At 50.8% G+C, this 25,614-nt stretch overlaps 1 protein-coding gene across 2 annotated transcripts in view; it reads right to left on the minus strand.

Moving 5' to 3' along the window:
* The window catches only part of USH1C (USH1 protein network component harmonin), a gene marked incomplete at its 3' end in the record, with an annotated part of 51,001 nt that overhangs the window by 22,318 nt on the left and 3,069 nt on the right, over window positions 1–25,614 (minus strand). Inside the window, exons 2-15 of one of the 2 annotated variants that reach the window (XM_082628668.1) lie at window positions 17,420–17,487; window positions 15,845–15,988; window positions 15,565–15,707; window positions 11,767–11,871; window positions 11,616–11,640; window positions 11,366–11,423; window positions 10,990–11,084; window positions 9,160–9,244; window positions 8,148–8,207; window positions 7,931–7,987; window positions 7,484–7,626; window positions 6,355–6,420; window positions 5,857–5,981; window positions 1,536–1,585 (exon numbers count right to left, since the gene is read on the minus strand). In XM_082628668.1, coding sequence (XP_082484794.1) covers window positions 1,536–1,585; window positions 5,857–5,981; window positions 6,355–6,420; window positions 7,484–7,626; window positions 7,931–7,987; window positions 8,148–8,207; window positions 9,160–9,244; window positions 10,990–11,084; window positions 11,366–11,423; window positions 11,616–11,640; window positions 11,767–11,871; window positions 15,565–15,707; window positions 15,845–15,988; window positions 17,420–17,487 — 1,224 coding nt within the window. Of the gene's footprint in view, window positions 1–1,535; window positions 1,586–2,686; window positions 2,761–5,856; window positions 5,982–6,354; window positions 6,421–7,483; window positions 7,627–7,930; window positions 7,988–8,147; window positions 8,208–9,159; window positions 9,245–10,989; window positions 11,085–11,365; window positions 11,424–11,615; window positions 11,641–11,766; window positions 11,872–15,564; window positions 15,708–15,844; window positions 15,989–17,419; window positions 17,488–25,614 lie in introns of both variants that reach the window. The other variant, XM_082628669.1, reaches the window with a different exon arrangement.

Here is a 25,614-nt window from a genome sequence, read left to right on the forward strand (position 1 = left end):
CCAGAGCAGTCTGTGAGCCACTTGAGAAAATGGTTTTCACTACTTCAGAGTTCTGCTTGATTCCTTCCTACCCTGTTCACTAGACTCTCAGCTCAGTTGATAGATGAATCCTTACTATCATATTATCAATTCAGACAATTCCCCAAGAGGAGCCAGAAACATTCTACCCAATGGCAGCTTGCTAGACTAAGGGCATGGCCTCTCACAGGGACCATCACAATAGGCATGGCCATTCTATTAGTTTAAAAAAAACCACCAGTGTTAAGATTTTAGAGCTAGGGCTCCTGGGTGGGGCAGGCAGATATGACAGTTTCTGTCCCATCTCCAAGAAAAGAGCACCTGCTTATTGATGCAGAAAGGCAAGCTGCCCCATAGCATTGCCTACTGATCATACACTAGCCTTCTCCATACATGTTACTTAGCTGTGTGTGAATCTGCCTGCCCTGCCAGATGGCGGGCTCCTACAAGTAGGGTTGGTCTGCGTGATTTACTCAAGCAGTCCTGGGGAAAGGATTCAGTCAGAAACATGAATCCTTCAGGCGCTGGAATAGACTTTGTGAGGTCACAGGCCTGGGTGCCTTGAGACCCAGAGGGCTCAAGAAGACACTGAATAGTTATCTTTTCAAATAAGGGGAGTTTTGTGCATTGCTGATCACGGCCATAGAGGGCCACTTGTATTACCTGGGGACTTCGTTCCAGCTGCTGGGAGACAAAGCATCTCACGTGACTCTAGAAAAAATGTCAATGGATTTTCAGAGCCAGCATGAGGGACATGATTCTGTTTTCCTTTAGCTGTGAGTTAAATTCATGGCAGATATTCCTTCTGGTCCAGACTGAGAGGACAGGCAGATGGGGTGGATGTGCTCTTGCTTCTACCGAGATGCAATTTTTCTCTCTTTTGGAAATGAAATGAAAACCAAAATACCAGCTATTTCTGGAATGACTGGACTAATGAATAGAGGAAAATAAGCTTTCCTCTTCACCAACAGCAATTTTCGAGTGACATGATTTCTGATGGGAGATGTGTGTGGAGGGGACGCTAGTTCTTTTACATTTATCTAGTTATTAGTGCCTGGAAAAGAATTTACCTGTATATCTCCTTTTATTATTTTTTCAAATAAAATCCTCTGTGTGTGCACACGTGCATGTCTCATAACCTGCACCCAACTTGATTTTTCACTCTGTCTGACCCTGGCTTCTGGTCTTGGCCTCTGGTTCTACTTGACAGAGAAACAAAGCAGAAGTTTCCTGCCATGGCTCTGCCCTGTCCCGTGCCCAGTGGGGCTGGTGCCGACCCAGCAGTGCCTGATGGTACCTGGGAAGGTCTCAGCCCGTGAATACCTCCCCGACGATGCCGCTGTGACAGCGCCCTGCCATCTGACATCAGTCTGACAGAGAGGCACAGACATGGTTAGCCCCCCCTCCGGTGAACGGGCGGTCACAATGTTGAGAGGTGACAGGAGAAGAAACAATGTTTGGAAAAGGTCAAAACCAACGGCAAACTCAGCAGCAAACAGCACTCAGTCCTGGCCTACCTTCCGGATGGTTGGGAATTTGCCATCGTAGCGATAAAACCATCCAAAGGCTATAAGAACACAGAGAACAAAGCGATGAGATGCAGTCCAGCTCAGCCAGAGCATCCATGGGCAGCAGCCAGGAGGAGCTGGGTTCCCAAGGAACTCGCAGCTTTGTGAGATGAAGAGCAGCCTTGGCAAATTCAACAGCAGAACCGCACCCTCTGTCTGACTCTCCACTTACCTGGCCTCACCTGGGTTGTAAAGCAGGCCCAAGACCACCTGAGAAAGGGCCCGATTCCCAGGCCCCAGGCCACTGTCAGCTGCCTCCCCCAGGACACTGGCTTCAGAAGTCAGTGCCAGAAAGTCGAAGAGAAAGCCCCTTGTAGAAGGATGAGTTTTTCCCCATCACAGCCACAGTCTGCAAACACAAAGCCCCATTGAACAAGGCCTCTCCTGACTGGCGTCAGGTTCCTCCATCCAAGAAACAACTCGAAACAAAAGGGAGCCTGGGTCTCTGCCTAGAACGACTGTCAGACAGAACAAAACTGTCTTGTCTCACAGAGCAGGCCACGTCCTCTGCTTTCAACGGCGAAAGAGAAGGCTCTGGCAGGGTCAGCTCAGGGAAAGACGCTCAAGCAGCAGTGGGCAGGAGATCTGCCCCCAGAAAAGCATATCCCCACCCAGGCCAGATCACCAGCCCCCTGCCTTCCCCAGGCAACAGCATGACAGATGGGCTAATACCTCAAGGCTGAAGCTCCCTGGCCAGAAGTGATGGCTTAATTACCCACCCTTGACCATCCTGAGCTCTGGAACAGGATCTAGAAAGCCCCCTGCTAGACCCAGCACTATCCTCTTAGTTGCTGGATGTTGGGGAGGTCCAGGGAGTCTTGGGGGAGAGGCCAGAGAAGCAGAGGAAGAACTTAGGCTTGGGTAGTATTAAATATTTGAACCAGCAGTTCCAGCTGACATTTCAGCCTGGCTGTGAGTCTTGTCCTTAAGGTATTGTACGCAGTGCTCGGACCAAGCCAGGGCTTGGAGGAGCTTCCCGGACTCCAGGAGTCCCTACCACATATTGGCCCCTTAGAGCTGGGTGTCTGCAGGGCTGGCAGGAGGAGGCAGGAAGGGCAAACAGAGCAGCAAGGCCAGGGAGCGAAGCGGGGGCCGCAAACCTGCTCTCCCTGCTTTTCCGTGCCTCCGTCCAGGTCATCTGCCGGGTCAAACTCGGGGTCCACTCCCAGATCATCTACCCGGGAAAAGAGGAGGAAGCTGGTGAACCAAGAAGGACTTGGGAGATCAAGAGGCCAGAGGTGCTTGGGGGTGCCTGGGGGCCTGTGACCAGCTTACTCCATGGGAGAGCTGGGAGGTCAGGGGCAAGAACAGGGCTCAGGAATCCAGAGCAAAGGTTTCTTGCTCTGGGATGGTGCGTGCAGTGTTTTCAACCTTGGTAGTTCTCATTTCTCCATCTGTAAAATGGGCTCACAACAGGGGCCTCTGATCTGACAGCAGCATGAGAACCATTTTGCAGGGTGTTTGGTTGAAACAGGAGGTGCAGTACTGATGACAGGAATATCTGAGTATTTTATACACGTTTGATATCAAGGGCTTCCTCCCAGCTTCTCCTCATCACCCTTGGAGCTCTGGGTCCCCAGGAGATGTCAGAACTGTGTGTGTGGGCAGCAGATGGAAGTTTGGGATCCTGAGGAGGTGAGGAGGTCCCAAGGGGTAAAAGGGGCATGTGTGCTTAGAAAGACATGAATTCTGACCTAATGTGGAGAATAGCAAACTGTCCTTTCCAGTGATTTCTAACCTGGACTCTGGCTTCCCTGGAGCCCTGGAAAGTAGTGTTTGAGTCTGCTATGAGCTTCTTATTAATATTTCCAAATATTAATTAGAAGAGCTGGCCTATTAACCTATGAAAAGGCTATACGTAAGTTCCTTTGCTTTTGGCTCGGTTTATATTTACTCAATAATGGAACACTGATGCTTCCTTGCTAACAAGAGGGACTACTTAATAAAACAGTGAACACAAATGATTACTTAATAGTGTGGTAGGGAAATACTCAACTTCCAAACCATGGGGTCTAATGGGATCGGGGGCTAATAGAAGGGGTCCTTGATGAGAAGGCTGGAAAGCTCTTATTTAAACTTCTTATCTTTCAAGCCTCCTTCCAGCTCTGGGAACCTTAATTACCCCTCTGTCCCCTTTTGCTTTTGCTAAGGAAAGCTATTCTAGGGCCTCTGTGACTGTACGTCCTGGCTTTGAGGGCTCAGTGCAATGTTGAGGTTCTGTTAGGTTGGTCATGGGTAGGCAGGCGGAGCCCCTGGGAAGCAGGTGGGGAGGGGAGCAGTCAGTCCCACCCTGATCATTAGGATGAGTGGCTCCATTTTCCAGGCAAGAGGTGCTTCATACTCTTCCCTGTCTGTTCAAAAATGCTGGCTCCACACAGGCACAGACACCTGAGTCGGATAGAACCTGTCAGCTGACTGGACCCCCAAATTGAAGAGTGGTCAGGGAGGGGCTGGCTGCAGCCTGGCCTGTGGGTCCTAAACGGCAGAGACCATTCCAGCCTCCCAGGAATGGGGAAAAGGTGGGAACTGAGCTGGCTCAGAGGCCTTCCTGCACTTCCTGCCTAATCTCCAAAGTAAAATTAAACTGCCGATGCAGATGCAAATGGATGGAGGTGGCCTCGCTGCCTCAGCTCAGGCCGGCAGAGCCTGGTCTTCAATCACTTGCTTCCTGCTGTTCCCTTAGAAAACATTTACATCTCGAGCAAAGGGAACGTTTTTTGCTCCTTTTATTCAAGAAGCTTGATTTGGTCTAAAAGCACTGAATAAATAGCTAGAGGGAGGGTTTTTATTTTTTACAGTTCCTGAGAGGGTGTGTTTGCTTTGAGGCCAAGACCCAATTTCTAGGAAGGTACTAAATTGACTAGGATTACTTTCATGAGAAGCAATTAAAATCGATTCTCTCCTTCAGAAGCTCCTATTTCACTCCAAAGAGCAAATTAGCTACCTGTCTAAAGCACAGATTATTCGCTGGGAATTTAGCTCTGGCCACATCCTCAACTCATACCGAATGTCACGGGGGCAGCTGATGAGAAAGTGCTTTGTCCTTCGGAGAGGACCCGAGATGACACTGCCCCGGTGCCAGCAAGAAATGTGCTGGGAGATGCTTGCCCTGCACCAGGGAGGGGTGACATGGAACGATCCAGATGCCCTGAGCCTCTTGTTGACCCAAGTGGCCTGGGTTGGCAAGTTGATGTCCCTCTAGGGATCGAGTATGATTCAAAGTTGGGGCCAAAGCTTTCCGGACCCCACCACAGGATCCCAAATGGCTGCTGCACAGGGGAGGTGGGGGAACCTTGGTTCTTGGGTGCAGATTTGCCTCATATCTGGAGGGTTCAAGGTCGGCTGAGCACAGTCAGCTGGAGTAGAATCTGCCTTGTGTCAAGTACAAGTCGAAACAGCTGTAAAGTCAGAGTAAAGGCCCAACCAGGCAACCTGGACCTGTGATCGCCACGGCCCCCAAGCTGCCTGGCTCCTGGCTTGCCACCACTACCCCCACTGAAGAAGCACTGAGACTGAGCCCCCAACTCTGCCCTGGTGGTGTGAGCTGCCCCTTGAAGAGACATGACATCCTGGGAGTTGGGGTGGAGAGCAGGTGGACGTGGGAGCAGGTGGTGGGGGCCTGGGCTGCAAGTGGACGTGGGAACACAGGACAGAGGAAGAAAGGAGATGGGAAGGGCAGAGGTTGCTGAGGCCCAAGGATGGCCGCAGTTTGGTGCCTGGGAGGGTCACACAGTTCTCTCCCCGACTCTATCCTCGGAGTGGCATGACTGCAGTCCACACACAGGGATGCAGGTGGTAGGGGCACTTCGGTAAGCTCCTCCCACAACTGCTCATCAGCCTTGGACCACCAGAGTCCTTCTCTCACGTGAGCCCCTTCCCCTCTTTCTTGCTGTTGTTTTACCCCAGCCCCAACTCAGAACCGGGCAAGAGGAGGACACAACACCTGACATACTAGGATGATAATCCCATCAGCAGTTCGCTTTTGCCACAGCTCTCCAGCCCCTCTTCAGAAGTCCAAGGGCACATGCCTGAGTCTGTGTCATGGGGGAGAGCCTGGCAGCAGGCCCCCAGGACAAGGAGGGCAGGCAGATCCCACCCATCCCAATGCCCTGGCAGACAGCACCTGGCACTTGGCGGCCCCTCCATGAAGAGAGAGCTATGGCCTATTCACCTGGGCAGGTGGTGGTGAGTGGAGGGAGACCTCTATCTTTGTCTAGACACTCCCAGGCCCCAGAAGGAAGCCCCCTCTCCCCTGGCACATGATACATACACTTTGGCTTGCGAAGGGATACTGGGTGCACCTCGGCGGTGATGGTTTTAGGCGACAGGAGCTGTTCCTTTGAGCCCCAGTCTTCTTCCCACTGCTTCTTAAACTTCTCTTCCTCCTCCACGATCCTGAAATAAGACCCCCCACGTCTGTGACTGGAGTCAGAACCTTCGCAGGCCTGCCTTCAGCCTATTGGGGAACGTCAACCAGCCTGGGGAGAAGCCACGTGGTTCTAGCTGTGACAAAATGAGTCCCTGGCACTTGTAGTCTAAATCAGGTGTGAATGCCACCCTGACAGTTACAAGACTGTGTTCCAGTTACCCTAATATGATGGGTTTTACTAGGATTATGGAATGACTACAAATAAAGGATGGTCCACCAGGGGACGAGAGGGCCAGGTAAACTGGGCCTGGAGGTGGCCTCTGGGGCCGCACTCCTGCGAGTACACTCACATCCACGCACAGACATGTGTGTGCAAACACATGGGGCCAAGGCACTCACTGTTCCATCTCCTTCCGGTATCTCTCATTTTCCTCTGCTGCCTTCTGGGCAATTTCCTTTTTCCTTCTGAAACACAAATGCAAGTTGGCATGTTGGAGTCTATGTCAGAGAAGTTAACTCTTCCTTGCAGCTAATCTCTGATTTGAGAAAAGTTTTAAATATTTCTTCCAGACTCCTTTCCAAGGATGCCTGGACCAAATTTGGATGCTGGGAAAGAGGGTCCAAAAAAGTCTGGATCCTGTGCTCTTGTGTGGTTTCGTCTGGCACTGCTGAGCAGAGATTCTGCATGCACCACGGGAGACTGGAGGCAGTTCAGTGCACGCCACATGCCATGCAGCCACCTCTAAACGCCAGCATAAAGTGACTGACTGAGTGAGGTCCTCCCAGAGGAGGGCCCCAGACCCCAGGGGCAAAGCCGGGGCTGCTAATCAAGTCCAGGGTAATGGGCAGAGGTACCACCCAGGGTGGTTCTTCAGGCAAATTCTGTGATGGGAGAGGTGGAAAGATCCTGTCCACTTTCCTTTCCCAAATTCTTATTATGCTCATAGAATGTATCTGGATTGGGGTTTTGACAATAGTTTTTGACTTATGAATTCTCTCAGTCATCATCCCAGCCACTCTGGGGTTGGTCGGGGGTAGTTCTTAGCACCATAGATGGGGCAGCCAAACTGCCCAGGTATGAATTCCACAGCTTAGCCATGTCTGACTTTGTACACAAGTGGTGTAACCTCTCTGAGTCTCAGTCTCCTCACCTATAAAATGGGTTAATACCATCTATCTCCCAGGGCTATTATGGGAATTCAGTTGAGGAACATAAACAAGGCCCTAATACAATGCCAGCCACGTGGCTGGTACTTGACAAATGTTAGTTATTGCTAGTAGCATCCTCATTTTCCATATTCCTGGGTCTTGGAAATCAAGGGCTTTCCTTGACAAGGAGGGAGGAGCCTCATGGTCTGGAGGCAGGGGATGCTTCCACTGAGCATTACTGAACCCATCTGGTCTGAAGACAGGTCTTGGGGGAGAGAATAAAGCCAGCTCAGGGTGCAGTGGGCAGGAAGAAAGGTGGGTGGGATGGTACAGTGGTCTGGGAGGGCAGGGCAGGGGCCTCCTGGCTGGCCACACTCACTGCCGCTCCATCTCCTGCTGCTCCTGGAGGATCTTGTTGGATTCCATCGCCAGCCGCTTCTGCATCAGAAGCTCCTGTCGCTGCAGCTCGCGCTGCCGGACCTCTGCCAGCCGCTCCCGGTCTGTCATGAACAGCTCCTGGCCCTCATGGGGAGAAAAGAGGTGCCTTGCTCAGTCCCCTGGGAACCTAGAAGTCCACTGCCAGAGTTTGAGGGCCAAGATTTGGGTTGCCTTCTCATCTCTGTGGACCCCATGTCAGGCACTGTGGCTCCTGCTCTGTCTGACCCAAGCTTCTGGCTGGGCAGAAATCCTCCCCAGCTGCTATCAGAGCTTCAGGGAGGGAGACCCCTTGGCCTTTCCCACGAGTGTGTGGCAGAGATCAGGGGTCTGAGCATCTGGGCTGCAGGTCAGGGGTCACGGGGCCCCCACCAGCTCGTTCTGGACTTACAGCTCCAGCTACGATGGAGATGGTCAGGCTGCGGCTACTCTTCAGCACGTTCACGGCCTATGGGGACAGGCAGAGAGTCAGCTGAGACCTGACAGATCAGAGTAGTTGAGGCCTCTCGAGAGCACAGAAGGTTTCAGACATTGTGGCAAGGGGGACGTAGGTGAGAAGAGGACAGCAGAGAGGATCACAGCCAGAAGGTGAAAAACCCACATCTCACCTCCTTGTGGTCCAGGTTGGAGAAGTCGATGCCATTGACTTCAACAATCTGGTCCCCTGTCTGGTGGAGAAATGGAGAGGGATCAGCATGGTTGTATTATCTGTACACTCAGTCTGTTGGAAGAGCTCCCCCTGGAGGCCAGCATCAGACGTTGGGTCTTCAAGTAGCTGTGCCTCAACTCTTCCGAAAGAGCAGAGTTCCAATGGGCTCCTCCCAGGGCTCCTCCACCCCGTATCTCTTTCATCAGTTGTCAAATATTACACCTTTAGAAGTTCATTACTTTGGCTGAATTTATGACATTTGCTTTAAAAACTCAGTTTGTAGACATAGGAGCCTTTAAGCTTCTCATATAGTAGATTCTGTGTGGAGTCATAATAATAATTAGTATAATAGCTAACATTAATCGATCCCTCAGTATGTACCAGACACAGTTCTAAGCATATGTATTAATACATTTAATCTACACAATGACCCCAGAAGGAAGGCTAGTACCCCCATTTTACAGGATAGGAAACTGAAGCACAGAAAGAGGAAATAACTTGTCCAAAGAAGAGGTTAAGAGTTCTATCTAGCTCTGGAATCAGACCACCTAGGTTTGAATCCCCGCCCTGCCACACTAGGTACATGATCTTGGAAAGATCTTTCTCTGGCTCTCAGTTTCCTCATCTGTAAAATGAGGCTAACGATAGTACCTAATTTTCAGAGTTCTCATACATTTTAAAGGGCTTAGAACAATGTCCAATCCAGTTAACGCTCAATGAATGTCAATTCTGATTATTATTACTACATCCCAAGCTCAGGACCGAAGGCTCTCAGAGCTGGAGAAGGGCTGTAGAAAGGTTCAAATGTCACCCCCTCTGTGAAGCCTTCCCTTTGGGGGTTAGTAGGAATCATCAGCCAGTGAGTGTTGAGAGAGGGCTGTGTGGGGAAGCACGTGCTCCATCCCTGTGTGATCACAGTCTGACCCTGCATCCCACAGGGGCCCCACTGGGGCAGGCCCAGGGTCACTCACCTCCAACCCCACCTCAGCAGACAGGGAGCCAGGCTTCACGTGGCTGATGAAGATGCCAGGTTTCTGGATGGGGCCGCTGGAAATGCTGTGGGAGATGCGGGAGATCAGGTGAGCCTCTGCTCTTCAGTGCTTGCTCAGTTTCAATGACCGGCCCCCTAGGCCTGTGTGTCCAGGTCACGCATGAGCTCAGTACCCAAGCCCTCTGTCATCTACCTGTTCAGCCTCTGTCTACCTGTCCAGCCTCATTTCCCTGTGGCAACAACCACAGAAAGCTACTTGTAATTCCCCCTACCCAACCTCTCATCCAACATATTGCCTATGCTGTTTCTTCTCTCTTTCTAGCATTTTCCTATGCATTCCTCAACACTCAAATGTTATCTCCTCTACAAGGTTTTAACCAAACTCCTTATTCTATCCCCTGACTAAGCTGGTTGCTCCCTTCCCCGTGCTCCTAAAATACCTACAGCAAGGATGGCACTTGACTGTTTGTTAATCTCCCCTCCCAGATCTGTGGCAGATATCACTAATCAATCACAACACTCTTTTCCACCTACGCCTAGATACAGCATTAAAGTTCTTTTCAAAATAGTACTCCAGAGCAGCCACCACTAATTGATTAGAGATAGCACAGGATAGAAAACGTATTTGCCATGCCTGACCCAGAATGCAGCTCCATGACAGAGTCCCTCAATACTGTAACTATTTATGTGGTTGGCTTCTATATTAAGCTATAATTTCTTAGAAAGGATGGACTTTTTTTTTTTATCACTTATGCTTGTCAGAAAAGTGTTGAATAAATGTGATGGAATGGAAATAAGAAGAATAACTTAGGGAATTCCCTGGTGGTCCAGTGGTTAGGACTCTGCGCTTTCACTGCCGAGGACCCAGATTCAATCTCTGGTCGGGGAACTAGGATCGCACAAGCCGTGTGGTGCGGTCAAAAAAAAAAAAAGACAAATAATAATAGCTAATATTTACGAACTGCTTACTACCTGCCAGGCACTAAGCTTGGTACTTCATTCTGTCATCTCACTCTTCCTCACAACAGCCTTGTGATATGGGGACTATTACTGCTGATTTATAGAGAAAGAAACTGAGGGGACTCCCCTGGTGGCACAGTGGTTAAGACTCTGTGCTCCCAATGCAGGGAGCCTGGATTTGATCCCTGGTCAGGGAACTAGATCCCACATGCATGCCACAACTAAGAATTCGCATGCCACAACTAAGGAGTCCATGTGCCGCAACTAAGGAACTGGTGAGCTGTAACTAAGGAGCCCACCTGCCGCAACTAAGACCTGACGCAACCCAAACAAACAAACAAACAAATAAACAAACAAAAGAAACTGAGGGTCGGGGTGGTTAAGTAACTAGTCCAAGGTTCAGAGCTCATAGGTGGCACAGCAGGGCCTGGAACCTAGATCTCTAACTGCAGTACCTGTGTGCTTAACAAGAATGCCCCATGAGACCCAATGCCTGTTTGCAACTCCCTGGCTGCCTCCTAAGGAAGCCACAAGGTAATAAGTGAGAAGGGAACTGTGACAGAGATGATCAGCTTGACAGGTTCCTTTTGCATGACTTGAGGGCCCACCAAAGGAACATGGCTCTGCCTTTGGGCCTCAGTTTCCTCCTCTGTAAAATGGGCCTGTTAGAGCTGTCCCTCTGGCCCTACAGGGCTGTTGTGAAGCTCAGAGGGGAAATCAAGCACCAAGAAGTGTCATCACTAGTGGACAAAAGTCCCCTCAGAAGCAGCAGTGAGAAAGGGGAGTGGTGTGAGGGACCTATTGTGGTCTGCTGGCCATGAGTGAGCCCCGGGGCGTACCTGCCACCCACCTGCAGCCAAGGCCCCGGGAGCCCACCAGGCTGATGAAGACCTTCTTCTCCTTGTTTTCCTGACTGCCGGGGGAGCCCAGGCTGGTCTGTCCACCCTGAGGGAGGGAGACGATAAGGTCACCGGGTGTCCGCATTGTGCAAGGGGCCTCTTGTGCTCATAAGGCCTTCAGGGCGAGCAATGCTGTCCCCACATGAGCCCAACTGCCGTTTTGTCCCTGGGAGTGTGTGTCTATACCAGCTGGGCCACCACCCACCAGGGCATTCTGGATGTGCTGGGGGCCTATAGGAAGCCCCTGAGAACACATCCCTAGAGCAGGCCTTCCTTCAGGACCAGCTACCCCATCCAGCCCCCATCACCGGCGGTCCTGACCCTTACCCCAGATTCCGACACAAACTGATCCACATACTGCCATTTGAGAGGCTCATCAGGAGAGCTGACGGCAGGGGAAAGTAGAAGGCGGGTCATTAGGGAGAGATGTTTGAGGCACCAGGCCCCAAATCCAAATCTTCCCCATCTGAAGCCTCCACCATCACTGGCCCAGGGGCAGTGCTGGCCAGACCCCAGGCTGATCCAGGACCCTGAGCCCATAGGGAGGAGTCTGCCTGCAGAGGAGGGTCCTGCTCACCTCTTCACAGGGATCAGGCCGATGTCTGTGGGAGAAAGGCACGGGGGTTAGGATGGCTCCTCTGCCCTCCCTTCCTCCCCTAGGAGCTGGGTACCACCAGGTGCCCCACCCTGCCCCACCGTCAGCACGCCCGTGCTCTGGTCTCACTCACGTCTCACTTTGATGGACACAGTCTTCTTGGTGCGGATGAGGTTGATGACCTCCTCATGGGTGCAGGAGGAGATGGAATACCCATTGATCCGGACGATCTCGTCCCCTACCTTAACCACAGGCAGAGAGAAGACGCGCCAGGGTGAGGAAGCATCGGGCAGCTGGGCAGGCTCATGGCCAGATACTCCTGGCCTGCTCTCCAGGAGTCTTTCTGCCCATTTTACAGATGGGGGAACCAAGATGGGGGCGAGGGGCACAGAGATCGGGTAGCAGAGCTGGGAGAAGTCAGGATTCTGTACCCTCTCTCTGTCCCTTCCACCCACTGGGGCACCATCAGGTTCTGGAATTCATGCAAAGGGCGACCCTCCAACAAGATTCAAGCAGCTCTTCCCTGGCCTTTGTCCTCTGAGCACCTTGGCCCTGGGGATCAGTCCTGAAGCTCCCCATTTAATGACTACGGGGCTGGAAGGATCCTCAGACATCAGTTGAAACTGAGGCCCAGGAGGTGATGTTTTGTCCACAGTCACCGTCATTAGCTACAGAGCAGGGACTGGATCGTGGACGACCTGACCCTCTCCAGCCTGATGCCAGGGCAGGTCAGCTGGCGGCCTACCTCACACCACACATGCTGACCCTTTAGAGACCTGTTGGTACGTGTAGGGGACGCAGCTTGACTCTCAGTGAGGTCTGGGGGCTGGGTGGGCACATAGCCTCTAAGGGGTCCTCCGGGCCAACACCTACCCTTTACAACACCCCCCAGAGTCACCTTCTCCCTATTGTCACCCGAACACTTCCCTTCCACACCTGGACCCAGACCCCAGTCTTCTCAGCGGTCTGGCAAGGGGCTCAAAGAGGTGCCACGGGGGCGGGGTGGTGGTGGTCACTAAGGACCCCTCTAGGTTTCTGGGGACTTCTCATGGAAGGAGAATGGCTGGATGGCCTCCTTGCACCAGTTCTTCACCACAACTCTGCGTGTCTGTTAATCAGATGAGGAAACTGAGGCTCAGAGAGGTGAGGTGACTTGCTCAAGGTCATCTAGCTAGTAAACAGTGTTGCTGAGATTTGACATCAGGGCTCCCTGACAGACAAGTGTTGTCTCTTGGGTGTCTGGAAGCAGAAAAGAAGGGACTCTGGCCAAGCTTGGCTGCAGTTCCCTGTGTCCTGTCCTCTCTGGATCCTTGCCACCTGACAGAGCCCTCAAGTCCCATAGGAAAGGCAGGGATAACTCTGTCCATTTTACAGCTGGGACAACCAAGGCACACAGGATTATTCTCTAGCCCTGGACTATACAGCAAGTTGTGCAGGGCAGAGGATGTAGGTTCAGACAGGATACACTTGGACAAAAATCTAAAATAACTCCAGTAGGGGGACAAGTGCAGAGATGGAGGAGTCCCAGGGCTGGGTCCAAGCCCGCCACTCAGGGCCCAGCCTCACAGGTCAAATCAACGGGACCTTCAGTTGAGTCAGGCTGTATCTGAACGTGCCCCTCCCCCACCCTCAGACATGCGATCTCCCCAGAAACATGAACCCCACCCAGACAGGTGAATGGATGCAGATGTTTTCCCCAAGCTGCTCTGAGTGAAGCTCCCTGTGTTGTTCCAAAAGGGAACCTGCCCGGAACCCCAGTGGAATGATTCCCACACAACCCCCGGCTCAGCTTGCAGGATTGGCTTTCCTCTCCCTCTCGCTCCCCCGTGGAGCCCTGCAAAAGGCCCTTTGTGCAAGGGCCACAGTGAAATGACGATCTGAGGGACAGCGGTACAAAGGAGAGATGAGCCCGTTAACCCGAGAAAGGGTTGATAATTCATAAGCCTGAGAAACAGGCAGGAAGGTAAAAGTCTAAGTTTCATTAAAATGCCCTGATGCCCCCAATCATGGAGGAATCGTTGAGAAATGCTTGTCCTAGGAGGAGACCTCACCCTGGAAAAAAAAGAGGGCTCAGCTGACGCCAAGAGAAGAGCTCATTATGTTTTTTCTCTGGCTGTGTTTCTGGGCTGGAAAATGTGTGGCACAGGAGAAGAATAATGAAGGGGCTGAAATTTCAGACGCTACCAGTGAGCCGTGAGACAGGGATTTAGAACAAAGCAATGTCTGTCAGCTCCCAGTTTCTACCTCCCACTCCACGGTGTCTAGTACCATTAGCCTTCAGGGCCCTTGAAGCCCCTGGCTTGGCAGCCCAGATTGGGATGCTGGTAACAAACATGCTGGAAGCTCTGGGCAGGGGTGGGAGGGCCTCTTCTGTCTGGACATATAAAGACACACAACTCTGGGCTCTGTAGGAGTGAGACCTGGACGTCTGCCCATCTCTGCCCAGACACTGAGGTGTGGCGACCCCAAGGGAGGGGCCCCTGGGGTGCTGAAGAGAGATCCCTGGACTTGGCAGTCAGGAGACCCAGGTTCAAATCCTGGCTTTGCCACTTACTGGCTGTGTGACTCTAGTCAAGTCCCTGATCTTCTATCAACTCTATAAAATGGGGATGATAAAGCCAAGGCATACAATGAGAACTGGTTGTCAGCATGTTACCTGGCACATTATAGGTGTTTATTAAATCTCCCTCTCTGCTTGCTTAACAAACACACAGCATTAACTGGTATATATAGAATGGATAAACAACAAGGTCCTATGGTATAGCACAGGGAACTATATTCAATATCCAGTGATAAACCATAATGGAAAAGAATATGAAAAAGAATGTATATATGTTTATAACTGAGTCACTTTGCTGTACAGCAGTAATGAACACGTTGTAAATCAACTATACTTCAATAAAAAGAATAAATTTAGAAAAAAATAGTACATTCATATGATTCAAAATCCAAATAATATTAAAAGATGTAGCCTTAAAAGACTCAATCTCACCTTATCCCCTATCCACTCCAGTTCCCCCTCCAACAAGTAACTGCTTTTCATTGTGTGTGTGTGTGTGTGTGTGTGTTTCCTTAAGCAAACACAAACAGAAATCATATATATTCTGGGAGCATAAAATACATGTTGTTTTCTGCAAACTGACACACAGCATTTATGTGCCAGATACTGATACAAGTACTTTGTAATATGAATTCATTTATTCTGGCGTAACAACCTGATGAGGTAAGTAGTATTATCATCATCCCATTTTACAGATGAGGAAACTGAGGCAGGGGGTTAAGTAATTTCACCAAAGTCACACAGCTAATGAATAGCAAAGCCAGGACATTCCAGCTCCAGAGTCTATGCTCTGAAGCACTGCACTATGTCAGTATTCCCTTTTCCCTTCCAGGGAGAAGGCTATGTGTCCAGAACTTCAGGTGTCAGGACATAATTATGCTCTTCCTTCAGACATAAGGGAGGTGGGGTGCAGTGCAGCAGGGGCAGCAACAGCCGGGAGCCAGGTTCTCAGCTCCACTCAAGAAAACAGGCAACACACTGCCATATACAAAATAGATAAGGACATACTGTACAGCACAGGGAACTCCACCTAATACTCTATAATGGCCTATATGGGAAAAGAATCTAAAAAAGAGTGGATATATGTATATGTGTAACTGATTCACTTTGCTGTACACCTGAAACTAAGACAACATTGTAAATCAACTATACTCCAATAAAAATTGAAAGAAGAAAAAAGAAAACAGGCAAGTGCCTGCAGCCAGACTTCTATAGGCCCGAGGACAATGTGTCAGGATATGTCACCCTTTTCCTCTCCCAAAGGCTCAGAAGGGCGAGGTGACCATGTTACACCACACAGCCTAGTGAGTGAATGAGGGGGAGGCAGGAAGCCTGAGGGCTTGGTCCCCACATCCCCCGAGCTCTGCTCACTCACCTGGAGCCCGACGCTGTCTGCCTGGCCGCCTTTGATGAGGTGGGAGATGAAGAGCCCGCAGCCGAACTCGAGGCCACCACGCACGCTAAGGCCGAGGCCTTCGGGGTGCAGCCGGTCCAGACGCACCTCCTTCAGCTTCCTGCCAAGGGAGGAGGGGCCGGTGATGGCCCAGCTCTGGCCTGATGGCCAGCGCTGCCCCATCCACTCGTGAGCGACCCTGTCCATCCCAGGGTGACCTCTCCCACCCCCGCCTCCAGCCTGCGGCTCCCTCCACACCTGGAGCGCCGGGGGGTGAGTTGGTCGTACTCCACCTGGTGCTTCAGTGGGATCAGAGGCCTGATGGCATCAAACAGGGGCAGGCGGCTGGGCTCGTTGATGACCAGCTTCAGGTCTCCCACAAGCACGGCCACGTCCATAGTTCTGCAGAGACACAGGGACCCTGAAGCCTCCCCCTTAGCCAGGACCTCTGAGACCCAAGGATTCCCAGAGGAAGCAGTCCTGGGCTGGGTCCCCACCCACTGGGCCCAGGCCTTGGAATTGAGGAGAACTCTCCTGAAAAGCCCAGAGCCCCTAACGATGGGTCGGGTGCCTCAGAAGAGTCTGTTCTCCCATGTAAGTATCTCAAGGAAGCCATCGAAGTAGGGGTTGTTAACCCATCCTGCGGATGAAATCAAGCCAGGATTCAAAGTCAGCTCTGCCTACTTCTGAAGCCCAGCATCCTTCCAGACAGGAAACCTCTGTGAGATGACAGTGAGCCCTCTCATCCCCTTGTTTCCTGCTCTGAGCTGCAGCCTCATACTATCTCTCACAAGCCTCCACCTCAGACCGTTCAGACCCTCGACGTCTGGGGCCAGCACTTCCCCAGCTGCCAGCTGACTGGCTCACTCTCAGCCCATCTTCTTTTAAAATGTAAATTGCTCCCCTTCTCAAAACCCTTCGATGGCTCCCCACTGCCCAGAGGACACAGTCCATCCTTCTTGGTAGGCTCAGGGCCTCCATGACCTGTTTCTGTGGCACTGCCCAGGCTGGTGGCTGTTATGGTCTCTGTGTGTCCCAGTTCTACTCCCCCAGATCACTCATCACCTCCCAGTCACAACCTGCGCTTTCACATCTCTAAAGCGTCGCTAATGTTGATCTCTCATCTTGGAATGTCCTTCCCTGATATTTCCACCCAGCAAAATCCTTCTTACCCTTCAAAAACCTAGCTCAAGCCTTCTTGATCCTCCCCCCACAGTTAGAACTGAGAACTCCTTTCTTTACATTCCTGCTTTTACCTCTACTCAGCAGTTATTTTACTGGAACTTGTATTAGAGTTCCTTGTGTTACTAGTGTCTATCCATCTCCCCCAACTAAGCCACAAGTTAGTTGAGGAAAGGAAGTAGATATTCATTTCCACATTCTGCATGGTGCCTGGCCAGTGGCAGGAGCTTATAAACGTTGCTGAATGAATCAAAAAGCGGGTGAGCGATAACAGACATCCGACGCTGGCACTGGGACCAGCTGGCATTTCCTGTCCTATCCCAGCAATCACACTCTGTTGAACCTATCTGGCTACTTGACAGCCTCCCCCATCAGACTGTAAGCAACTAGATGGCAGCAACCAGTCTGTCTTGCTTATACGTGTACCCCTATCCCCTAGCACAGAGCCATACACAGTGTATTTGTGTAAATATTTGCTGAGACAAGTGAGTGGCGTGTCTATTTGATTCCCAGGAACACCGAGCATCAGCCTCCCTGAGCCCCCCAGGATAAGAGGGGGAGGTCCTCCTGTCTCAGAACAATCCATCCCAGGTTCCCCTGAAGACAGAGTTACCCAGGGTAGCCCACAGGAGCTGGACCCAGTACACTTACTGGTGGTACATCCGCAACACATCGTAGAGATAATCCTTTTCTGCATCATTTTCAATCAGAAAATCCACCTGGAAAACCCAAAGGCAGAATTACAACTCCAGGCCCAGCACCCCGATAGCAGATCCCAGGGAAGGGGAGGCCCCTGCTGGGGGACCTCCTCCACATCTCCTCAGGGTTGTGAGAAGAGGAAGGAAGCCAGAGCCAGGGTGCCCCCCGACTCCAACACATCAGACTGTGCAGACCACCCCGATGTGGCCCCAGGAGTACCTCTAAGCATCCGATGTGGTCAGGCTGAGCCTCGTCCCCAGGTGGAGTGATGTGTGTGCACACAGGGATGCACACGAATATCATACATGTGAACCCCCATGTGACAGCAATGCACCCCCATGGCAGCCATGCTGTCGATCACCTCCATGGCTCTGTCACCTGTGCCCAGTGTGGCAACACCAATGTCAGCTCCCCGCTCTGGAAGAAGCCCACTGTCTTACCTGATGGTGGCTGTAGTGCCGGATAACTGCTTTCAGAAAGGATTTAGGCCACTCGCTCATATAGCACATCCCACCCGCCGGGAGCACCCTACCACCAAGGAATTCTTCCTTGTCCAGTCCTGGCCTAAGCTGGGTCGGCCCTGACTTCTGGTCACTCCTTCCCCTTCCCAGGCCCCTGTATGCCTCCCCCGCCACCCCAAGGGGAGAATCGGGTTACATTATTTCAACTTCACTGACGTCAATGGCTGGGAGTCCAAGGTCAGGGTCAAGAGCTGTTTCATTAGCACCTCAATCCCAGGGGAGCTGGTGGGCCAGGAGCCCCAGATTCCACTCCCTGGGACAGCTCAGTGTGAATCTCTGTGCACTATATCCTTAGCTCTCTCTTCAGCCCAGGACTGAGTAAGAGGGCAGGGTGGAGGCTCGAGGGGTCCTTGGGTCCCTCCCTCCTCCAGCCTCCAGGCCCAACAGCACGGTCCAGGGCCTCAGCCCATAGAGGGAGAAGCTGCTGCTGGAAGTTGTAAGCTCCCACCTGATTGGTCCTCAGAGGAGGGCCAGGGTATCTTTGCCTTTTTCTATGGGTATCTTAAGGACTCCGGAAGGTTGGGGGAAATCTGTCTGTCCCAACACAGAGAGGACGTACTGGGCCCAGCCCTTGGGATTTCTGGGCTGACGAGGAGGGGTACAGAATACAGATTTCTTGTCTCCACCTAGCTGTACCCTCTTCCCTCTAGAATTAGGCTGAGCATTTCATTAAAGATGAGAATAACCTAGGAGGCTTGCCCTGCACTCACTGACTCACAGTTGGGCTTCAGCAGCTACAGAAGTTTATCCCACCTGCTCCAAGAAGGGTACAGCTGCTTTCTCCTACTTCACTGCCCCTCTCCTCCAGGCCAGGGGCTCCCAGCTAGCAGAAGATGGGGGACAGAAGCATCAGCTACAGTGGGTGGTACTGAATCTTAGGTGGTAGCCCGGGCTTTTACACACACCATAGAAGTGGGTACCTCCAAAAGCTCATCTCTATGAGGGCCCAGCCTGGACTGTCTCTCCCTACTCTGCCTGGGCCTGCAAGAGAGGGGTGGGGAACAGCGCCAAGATAGGCCTGGGCTGCCCACACGTGGCTGTGGAAGAGGAGTCTGAGCAGAGAAAAATTCTGAATTTCCCTAGGATCAGGGGCCAGAAATATTTAAATAAATTGGATCTTATCACTTGAGTACTTAATAGCTTCTCATTGTACTCAAAACAAAATTCAAATCCAAATTCTTTACCTGAACTTATCAAAGCCCATCTTCAGCTCCTGACTGGCTGCATGGGCCTCCTTTCAGTGCTTCCCACGGGCCACACTCGCTCTAGCCTCAGGGCCGTCGCATGTGCTGTTCTCTCTGCCTGGACTGCTTCCCCTCTTCCCTGCATGGCTGGCCTCCTCCCCAGGGAGGTCTCCCTGCTCACCTACCTAAACAGAACGCGCTCCCACACCCCAGAGATGCTTCAATTCCTTCACTGTAACAGTCACAATTTGTAACTAAAGGCTTGCTTTTTTGTGAATTGGTCTGTTTCCTTCATCAGACGGAAAACCCCATGAGGGAAAGATGAGGTCTGTTTGTTCCAAATCTCTTGTGACTAACGCATAGTAAGCGGTCAATAAATAAGCATCAAATGGATTTGTCCATCCCCCTGCCTCCTGGTACATCCACAATCAGATGGGAGAAAGGGAATCATTGGAACAGAAGGGGAAGGGAAATAATATTTGCATCATGGGATGGCACCAGGAGCTTTTCTGGGCTTTATTCCATTTGTTTATCTCACCAGTCCCACAAGGCCGATGTTCTCATACCATTTTGCAGATGAGGAAACTGAAGACCAGAGAGGTTAAGCCATCTCACTCAAAGTCCCACAGCTAACAAGAGACAGGGCTAAGATTTGAACCTTGGTCTATCTGATTCCGAAGCCTATGCTCTTCCTGCTGGCACCACTGCATGGGTGAGTCAGGCCTTCCAGAGGAAAAAATTCCAGGGCCTCTTTAGGCCAAAATTTCAAATGCTTTGCTCTCAAGAGGATCTCCCTTATCTCTAATCCCCACCACTCTCCTCTGTACTATTAAGAAAACCCTTTGGGTTTGGTTCATAACAAGAAAGAAAACACAACATCTTTTGGATGACTCTTGGAACCGCAGATGTTCTGTTCTCTAAGGAAGCATAAACATCCCATCTGCTCTGATTGCAGTGAGGAGAGCCCAACCAAAGGGCTTCTAGCTCAATTCCAGCCATGGGTGGTGACATAATACAAAGTAGAGGAGAGGGAAATCTCTTATTCACTGAGGCCTTAAGACTGAAGCTCTCTCCCACCCCTCCTTGCAGAAATGCCTCCTGCTGCATCATTAAACGTAAGAAGTGAGGCACTGTCCTCAGTAGACAGCATTTAGGCACTGGGTGGAGAGTGGGAATAGAAGACAAAGGCAATTTCCAATGTTGGAGTCTAGGGTTCTGCTTTTCTGCCCTCTGGGCCAAGCATAGAAGGCCTGGAGATGCTTTCTGTGGAAAGAGCCTATTCCTGGGGGTCCCAGGTTCCTGGTCCTTGTGGGCAGCCCCCCAATGCTGACCACTGCATCCAGAGGCCCCACTGAGAAACCACACCCTACCAGTCTCCTTCTGAGGCAGCCCGCAAAGTTCAGCTCTTTAGCCTGATGTCCATCCACTCTCACCGCTTAGGTCACTCCAATCCTGGCCCTCAGTTCGGCCCTTACCTGCTCCTCCAGGGTCATCTCCTTGGGGATCTCCATCATTCCCCAAGAGGGACTCAGGCTGCAGCTGAACAGACCCTTCCCCCAACGTACTGGAACCTTCCCATCCTCACTCAGAATGTTTCATCGACCCCCAGAAATTCAACTCGTCCATTTAAAAATTTATCCACATACCATTATATCTGGGAAAACATATCTGGGCTTATGTAGAATGCTCTTTAAGTACAAATGTAAGTGATAAATCAAAATGGTGGTACTCTGGTGACCCTGACCATTCTCCACCTGGGAATGTCTCCAGAGAGACTCGGGGATAACAGCACTGCTTTGTTCTCTGACCACACCCGAGTGAAGACACACAGTCACACCTCAGTCTCTGGGCTTGAAAAGGAACCGAGAAAGACAACTGAGAAGCATGGAACTTTCTCTAGAAGCCCACACATGCAGTAACCTCACCACTGTAATTCAAATTTCACTTTTTAAATATTTTAAAAATGTATATGGTATCCCCTCCTCCTGGAATCTGGGTTCAAGCAAACTCCCCAGGGGTGGTCTGCCCAGCACCAGTCCAAGGATCAGCTTCAGTGAACTCTGCCCTTGGGCCCTTTGCACCATTCTCCTGAAACCTTGAGCTCAGGTTCCTGTAACCCGCCTGGCACAAAGTAGGTCTTCAACAGCACCGTGCCATGCACACAGGTGCACAGTGCTCAGTGTGTCTGCTGAATGACGAATGAACTCCTTTTGCCTTAGACTAGAGCCTTCCTTCCTTCCTCTCTGCCCAGTCGAGTCACCTTCCCATGGCTCCTTAGTACACAGCCTCCTGGATCTGTCTCCGCTCAGCTCAGTTCCCACTGCTCACAATGAGTAGGTCCCAGACCCAAGCAAGAGGGATTGCCCTCCCTCCTCCCACCTGACCCCTGCCTTCATTTAAGGGGAGTCCAAGCCCCCTCTTCTAGAGTCTTTCCTGACCGTGCCCAGCCCAGAGCCTCCTCACGGGCCTCCCAGCCCGAGGTCCTTCTTGCCCGGCTCCCTCATTCAGTACAGACTCTGCTTACAGACTGGCCACCATGTCTGAAGAACTTTACTTGCATTATCTTTAACCTCCCAACAACCCTCTAAGTGGATGGATATTATTATCCCCATTAGACAGATGAGGAAATCGAGGCTCAGAGAAGTGGGAGAGAGGAGATGCCTGCTGGCTCCAAAACCCCTGCTTGTTTTCTAACTCCCACATGATATCCACTTACCAGATAGAGCTTTCTTGTTTGTTTTGTTTTGTTTCTTGTTTGTTTTGTCCAATACACATTTACTGAGCACCTACTGTGTGCAAGACCAAGTCTTCTTTCTACAGCTAGATTTAGAAAGCTTTTCCTTTTCTTGGATCCCCCTTGATGATGGGCACAGAGCCCTAAGGAGGCCACCATCTACAAAAGAACTGTGTGTGGGTCTCTTTATCACATCAATCCCCCATTCCCACCCACCTTGTGTCTGGTCCCCTCCATCCAGCATGGGCATTCTCTGACAGATGCTCAGCTGGCTCAGTGTTATTGGCCTGCATGGTGTGGGGGGGAGGTGCATCTCCCCCCTCATAAGGTTCAGGCCCCGTGTCTGGGGCAGTGGAGGCAAATTCTGGCTTTGGCCTTGAGCCCACTCCAGCCTCATCTCCCTGCCTTCCTGCATATGGACTGGCCTTTCAGAACAGCCGTACAGCGGAAGCACACAACCTTCAGCTTATGCAAATTCAACTCCATGCATACACCCAGCCAAAGATGGAGAAAGAGAGCAAGAAGCAAGTTAAATAATGCATGTTGTTCCGCTGGGTGACATTTGCCCTCCTGGGGCTGTGGTGGGGATTAAATGAATGAATGTATATAAAGTACTTAGGACAGCGCCCAGGGCTCCAAAATTTCAAGGGCTCTAAAATGTGTGCTGGATCTCTTCCTTTTTGCCTCCAGACCCACAACCCAGCCTCCTCCACCCAGTTTTATGTCCCAGGAAGCTTTGCATGGGCCCCCTGCCCTCTGCTTCCTGCTGTGTTCAGCCAGGGGGTGGTGAGAGGGCCTGGGGAGAAAGGAAGTGGGGCTCTGATTCCCCGGCTCCCTCCAGGCTGGGCCACCACGAGGCAGGTGCCCCCAGCTGAGGCTGCAGAGTCTGACTGGGCGTCTCTCTTGCAGCCATGCTCTCCCTTGCTCTGGAACCCCCTTCCGTTGCCCCTTCAGGAGCCCCTGGCCTCCAGCTGCTGCTCCTCCCAGGCTGTGTTACCACGCCTTGTCAGCTCAGCCATCCCTGCCCTTCCCCTTATACAGTCCCTTCATAAAACTCTTCATTCTCCCATTCGGATGAGCCACCTGCTTCCTGCTGCGACCGTGGCTGGTGTGAAACTTTAGCTATTTGTACTGAATAGTACCAGCAAGTACTCCTCTGGAGCTTTTCCTCCACCTGCAAGTCTCCTCAAATACCAGCTCTCCTTGGTCAAGCCTTTCCTCAGGCTCCCCCACAAAGCCTGTCCTGTCATTCTCTGTGCACAGGATGGCACTTTGTCCCCACCTCTGCCACGGGACTCACCAAGCTGTGTCGGACTTTCTTTCTTCACCCGACCGTCTCTCACTAATCTGTATCTGGTCCCGACACAGGCCTAGGGGAAGGTGGGGAGTGAGGCCACAAGTCCCTTCCCCATCTGAGTTTGCACGTCTCTGTGCTTCAGTTTCCTCATCTGTAAAATGGGGATAAAAGTATCTCATAGGACTTCATCATTCTATGAGAGAATAAAAATTGTTTGTTTAATTATTCATTGAGTTAATAGTTGTTAAATACTTAGAACAGTGCCTGGAAAGTAGCAAGTTCTAAGTGTTTGTTAATTAAACTAAGTGAGAATAAATGAATGCAAATTCCATGTTCTCAGCAGCTCTCAGAGAGTGGACCCGCCATAAATGTTGCTGGGATGAGTGGATCTAGCTCTGCTTCTGCCCAGGCCTTCACGTTGTGCATCCCAGATAGTACTGGATTTATCTGACCCATGTTTTATTGTCCTTCATCTTTTCAAGAGACTCGTGTCATGCTACCTAGTTGGTAGCATTTGACCCAGTGCTGGGCACAGCCAATCACTCCCTCCTTCTGCTGGTTCTCCTGCCTTCCTTGCTGTTTCTTCTCCTCTTCCTCTCCTCTACAGATTGTGGTGCTCCGGGCTCTGTTCTGGGTCTTCTTTCCACCTGCACTGTGTCCCTAAGTGACCTCATCAGTCTCTGGGGTTTAAATACCATCTATTCCCCCAAGGATTCACTGAGGCTTATCCTAGCACAGACCTCTCCCCTGATTTTCACACTCCTACAGCTATGGCCTTCCTTTTTTAAATATATATATATATATATATATATATATATTTTAAACATCTTTATTGGAGTATAATTGCTTTACAATGGTGTGTTAGTTTCTGCTTTATAACAAAGTGAATCAGCTATACGTATACATATGTCCCCATATCTCCTCCCTCTTGCGTCTCCCTCCCAACCTCCCTATCCCACCCCTCTAGGTGGTCACAAAGCACCGAGCTGATCTCCCTGTGCTATGCGGCTCCTTCCCACTAGCTATCTATTTTACGCTTGGTAGTCTATATATGTCCATGCCACTCTCTCACTTCCTCCCAGCTTACCCTTCTCCATCCCCATGTCCTCAAGTCCATTCTCTACATCTGCGTCTTTATGCAAGTCCTGCCCCTAGGTTCTTCAGAACCATTTTTTTTTTTTTTATATTCCGTATATATGTGTTAGCATACGGTATTTGTTTTTCTCTTTCTGACTTACTTCACTCTGTATGACAGACTCTAGATCCATCCACCTCACTACAAATAACTCAATTTCGTTTCTTTTTATGGCTGAGTAATATTCCATTGTGCATATGTGCCACTCATCTTTATGCATTCATCTGTCGATGGACACTTAGGTTGCTTCCATGTCCTGGCTATTGTAAATAGAGCTGCAATGAACATTGTGGTACGTGACTCTTTTTGAATTATGGTTTTCTCAGGGTATATGCCCAGAAGTGGGACTGCTGGGTCATATGGTAGTTCTATTTGTAGTTTTTTAAGGAACCTCCATACTGTTCTCCATAGTGGCTGTATCAATTTACATTCCCACCAAGAGTGCAAGAGGGCATTCTTAGTCACCTCTGTACTTGGAGATCTAAAAGGCATCTCAAACATAAAACATTCAAAATGGAGCTCTTGGTTTCCACCACCTTCCACTCTGTCCCCACCAACCTGCTCCTCCTCCCAGCACATAGTCTCACCCTTGATACCTTTTTCTCCACACCCACAGCCAGTCCCATCAGCAAAGGCTGTCTGTCAGGTCTACCTTGAACATGTATCCTCGGTCTGGCCACTCCACCTGGTCCAACCCCCCCTCCCCTCCCTGTGCCCTGGGCTACTTCAGAAGCCTCCTATGAGGGTCCCTTTTCTACCCTTGGCCCTCTCAGTCTGTTCTCTACCAGCAGTCAGAGCCATTCTTTTAAAATGTAATTCAGTCATGTCACTCCCCAGCTGACTTCCCTCACTTAGAACAAAACCCAAAATCCTGAGTATGGCCTATCAGGACTCCACCACCCCTCTGATCCACCCCCTACCACTCTTCATTCCATAATTCTTCTCAGAAACACCAACCTACTTGCTGTTCCTAAAGAAGGCAAGCAAATGCTCGCCTCAGGGCCTTTGTACTTGCTGTTCCCTCTTCCTGGAATGCTCTTCTACATATATCCCCATGGCTCCTTCCCTCATTTCTTTTATGTCTTTGCTCAAATATCACTTCTTCAGAGAGGTTTTCCTGACTGTCCTATAAAAAGTACTATCTCCTCACTCTTTATCCCCTCACCCCAGTTTATTTTTTTCATAGCATTCATTACTACTTGGCATTATATGATACTTTCATATATGATACTTTGGTTTACTTGTTAACTGTCTGTCTTCCCCACTAGAAAGTGCT

The sequence above is a fragment of the Mesoplodon mirus genome (assembly GCF_964341445.2).
Source record: "Mesoplodon mirus genome assembly, chromosome: 7".
NCBI classification, from domain to species: Eukaryota; Metazoa; Chordata; class Mammalia; order Artiodactyla; family Ziphiidae; genus Mesoplodon; species Mesoplodon mirus.